General features: G+C 57.6%; 1 protein-coding gene across 1 annotated transcript in view; it reads right to left on the bottom strand.

Annotated features, from left to right (window-relative positions):
* NKAIN4 (Na+/K+ transporting ATPase interacting 4) overlaps window positions 1-315 on the bottom strand; it is a 38,479-nt gene extending 38,164 nt beyond the window's left edge. The window contains exon 1 of the mRNA XM_011992403.1: window positions 176-315. Coding sequence (XP_011847793.1) covers window positions 176-244 — 69 coding nt within the window. The 5' untranslated portion in view covers window positions 245-315. The remainder of the gene's footprint in view (window positions 1-175) is intronic.
* Window positions 316-4,272: the final 3,957 nt, after the last annotated feature.

The following is a 4,272-nucleotide window of genomic DNA, read 5'->3' on the forward strand; positions in this document are numbered from 1 at the left end:
CCCAGAAGATGATTTGCAAAGGTGCCACGTAAGCAAGGGGCGATGGCGCGGCTTCTCGGGTAGCGAGGGGCGGCGCCGAGGCCCCAGAACAGACCCTCAGCTGAGGGCAGCCCGCCCCGGCCGCGGCAGGGATGACCGGCGTCCGCCTTCTCCTCCAGGATGACCTTCCCGGCACCTGCTCCCACCCTGGGCCCGGCATGAGATCCCCATCAACCTTCCCCGTGGGGGTCCGAGCGACCCCCATCCCCGAGGCGTTTGCTCTGAAAGTCTCAGAGATTCCTTGACTTGGAGAAGTCCTGGACCCGGGTCCAGAGCTCAGAGGTCCCCTCTACGGGCAGGCGGGCCGAGGACTCAGGAGGAGGGAGTGAGCCGGGCTCGCCCACTGCCCACCGGGAGCTCCTCTGCTGGAAGGCTGAGATCTGAAGGCCAGATCTGCTCTAACTGCTGGACCGGCCGCCTGCCTGCGCCGGAGGGGCTTGGGGAGCCGCGGGCTGGGACAGCCTGAGGCCGTGTGCATGGTGGAGGCAGGTCCCAGCTGTCCAGGGCAGGTCCTGGGGTCTGGATGGGGCTGAGCCTGGTAAAGCCTGTGCTTCCGGAAGAAGCTTGTGCTGGAGGCAGGGGATGGTCCCAGCTAGGCCAGAGAGGAGCAGGAACTGGACCCAGTGAGCTGGAGCCTGTGGGGACAGAATAGCAGGAGATCACCGTAGGCTGCCGGGCCAGGGCTGCCACTTGGTCTTTACTCAGTGGCAGGGCAGGCTCCCTGCCACCCACCGTCTGAGGAGCCTGAGATGGGTTTCCCATGGCAACCTGAATTCCTGCCTCACTGGCAATTTTACGAATTACTGAGGATTCTTGCCTTCCTAATTTTGGATGTATGTCCCGCAGTCCCAGAGATCAGGACGGGTTAACAGAAGACCAAGGGTCAGCTTTTCTGCCCTGGGGGGAGCCGCCGCACATCTGGAATCCAGGTTCATGGGGGGTGGGTAGCTTCCAAGCCCCAAAGGTCAGAGAGCAAAGGTGTGGCCGGCTGTGGAGGGGGGGGCAAAGGTCGGAGAGCAAAGACGTGGCCGACTGTGGGGGGGCAAAGGTCAGAGAGCAAAGGTGTGGCCGGCTGTGGAGGAAGGGGGGCAAAGGTCAGAGAGCAAAGGTGTGGCCGGCTGTGGAGGGACTGTGGGGGGGCAAAGGTCAGAGAGCAAAGGCGTGGCCGGCTGTGGGGGGGCAAAGGTCAGAGAGCAAAGGTGTGGCCGGCTGTGGAGGGAGGGGGGGCAAAGGTCAGAGAGCAAAGGTATGGCCGGCTGTGGAGGTGAGGGGCAAAGGTCAGAGAGCAAAGGTGTGGCTGGCTGTGCAGGTGGGGGGCAAAGGTCAGAGAGCAAAGGTGTAGCCAGCTGTGAAGGGTGGGGGAGCCAAGGGTCAAAGAGCAAAGGTGTGGCCGGCTGTGGAGGAAGGGGGGCAAAGGTCAGAGAGCAAAGGTGTGGCCAGCTGTGGAGGTGGGGGGCAAAGGTCAGAGAGCGAAGGTGTGGCCGGCTGTGGAGGGAGGGGGAGCCAAAGGTTGTTTGCAGTGTTGGGGAGATAAGAATATTCAGGAATTAGATGGTGGTGATGGTTGCACAGCTGTGTGAATATACTGCAGACCACTGGGCAGTACACTCTAAAGGGGTGAATATTATTGGTGTGGGGATTGTATCCCAATTTTTAAAAGATGTGAAAAAATTAATGTTTATTTGTACAATATATAAGACATTGATTTTTAAATACAGTGGTACCATCCCCGCCCCCCATATCCCTGGTTCCTCCAGGCACTTGGAGCCATTGGTGGAAGGGAGAACGTGGACTCCCAGAAGATGATTTGCAAAGGTGCCACGTAAGCAGAGGAGCCCCGTAAGCAGAGGCCCAGTACCACATAAGCAGAGGAAGGCCTGGAGCCAGCTGCTGAGGTCCTGAGGGAGAGGGAGGGGCACCTGCTCAGCCTTGCCTGTGTGTGTGGATCCTTCTCTCTCAGTCTCTCTCAGGGGAGGCTGCCTGGACATGCATGCGCTTTGCGGTTCTGTCCTTCCAGGCTGCCTGTTCTTCCTCTTGAAAGCAAAAGCCTTCACTTGCTGAGGATGCGACGATGCCCCAGTGCCCCTTGCAGAAGCCAGTGTCAGAGCCAGGAGCCGTCGTGGGCATCACCTGCTCCAAAGTTACGAGTTCTGGTGAAGGGGTCGGGACAGCCCCTCTGAGAGTTCAGCAGAGCAGGTCTGCACAGGGCCCACGCCATGCACAGCCCACACTCCACATGCCTTGGTGCACACTGATGGCGGCAGCCAGCCACGGGGACCCCAGGCACAGCGTCGCCCGCATGGACGTTAGAGCAGCCTCCAGAGGCTGGTTCCGTTTCCACACCTGGTTCACGGGTGACACAGTTGTGACTTGGCCCAGGTCAGTTGTTGGGGCCTGGCCAGCTGTGGGTGGTGAGGTTTTCTCAGACACTTCATCTGCCCTCGCTCTTGTTAGAATTCTTTCTCCCTAAGAGCGACAGCTTTAAAAGTGGAATGGCACCACGTCTCCGTCCTTACACAGAATCCCACATGGGAAGACCGTAGTCGGAGGCCCCCACCCTTGCCCAGAGCTGGACTTCGGGGCAGCAGGAAACTGCAGTGAGCGTGAGTCACACCTGAGGACAGGTGGGCTGTGTGTCGCCTAAGGGACTGGGGAATGGGGGCCGGAATGCCACGGCCTGCCCACCTTGGGGACTCTGGGCAGAGCTGGAGCAGCCAGGCAGGAAAATATCCTCCAGTTTCCAGAGAGTAAAAGCTGATGGTCCTACCGAGGCATGAAGGACAGTGATGGACAGTGATGGAAGGTGATGGACAGAGGAGGACAGTGATGGACAGAGGAGGACAGTGATAGACAGCAACAGAGAGTGAAGGACAGTGATGGAGAATGAAGGACAGTGATGGACAGTGATGGGCAGTGATGGACAGCAAAGGACAATAATGGACAGCGGAAGACAGTGGAAGACAATGATGGACAGAGGAGGACAGTGATGGACAGAGGAGGACAGTGATAGCAACAGAGAGTGAAGGACAGTGATGGAGAATGAAGGACAGTGATGGACAGTGACGGGCAGTGATGGACAGCAAAGGACAATAATGGACAGCGGAAGACAGTGGAGGACAATGATGGACAGCAAAGGACAGTGGAGGATAGCAGAGGACAGTGATGGACAGTGAAGGACAGTGATGGAAAGTGATGGACAGCAACAGACAGTGGAGAACAGTGATGGACAGCGGAGGACAGTGATGGAAAGCAGAGGACAGTGGAGGACAGTGATGGACAGAGGAGGACAGAGAAGGACAGCTATGAAAGGACAGCCACCCCAGTCAGCACAAATGAAGGCCGAGTGGGGCCCATGCATTCCTGGGAGGAGTGGCAAGCTGGGAAAGGCCACCAGGGCAGGGAAACTCGAGAGTGACAGCTTGTTCAGGCCAGGATCTTGTGCATCTTCTCCTTTTTTCTTTCTTAGTAAACCTGGTGTATTCATTGTCTGGGGCTGCCATAACAAATTCCCATAAACCTGCGACTTAAAGCTATGGAAGTTTAGTATGTCACAGTTCTGGAGGCTAGATGTCTAACAGCCAGGTGTGGGCAGGGTTGCACTGCCTTCAAAGGTCTGGGGAGGGTCCTTCCTGCCTCTCCCAGCTCCCGTGGCTCCCAGCTCCCTTAGCCTGTGGCTGCATCGCTCTGGTCTTTGCCTCCACCTTTGCGTGACCTCCTCCTCTCCTGTGTGTCACTTTTTATGATGCTTGTGATGCCATTTAGGGCCCACCTGTGTAATGCAGCATGCTCTCATGTCAAGATCGTTAACCACATCTGCAAAGAACCTTGCCCCAAATTCCTGGCTTCAAGCAATTCGCCTGCCTTGGCCTCCCAACGTGCTGGGTTTGCAGGCATGAGCCACTGTGCCAGGTCTAGATTTTGTGGGCCACCGTTCAGTCGCTGCCCTTGGAGTGGCGAGGAGGAGGCTCTGCTGTTCTCCCACACCTGCAGCAGCCCCAGCCTGCCCTGCAGGGCAGACCTTCCTTGTGGCAGAAACAACAGGAAAAGGAAAAGAAGAGGAACCTAGGCCTGGGTTCCCAGCAGAGCTGTCCGCAGGGCCTGTGAGGGGCTGCAAAGGCCCCTCTGTTGTCAGAACACCCCTGTCCCTGTCACCAAGAGCAGCCAGAACTGCCGTAGATCATTTCAGATGAAACTGGGAGAAATTTCAACTGCAGCAAACACTCCTGGAAAAGG

The sequence above is a fragment of the Mandrillus leucophaeus genome, unplaced genomic scaffold, assembly GCF_000951045.1.
Source record: "Mandrillus leucophaeus isolate KB7577 unplaced genomic scaffold, Mleu.le_1.0 Scaffold41, whole genome shotgun sequence".
Classification (NCBI taxonomy): Eukaryota; Metazoa; Chordata; class Mammalia; order Primates; family Cercopithecidae; genus Mandrillus; species Mandrillus leucophaeus.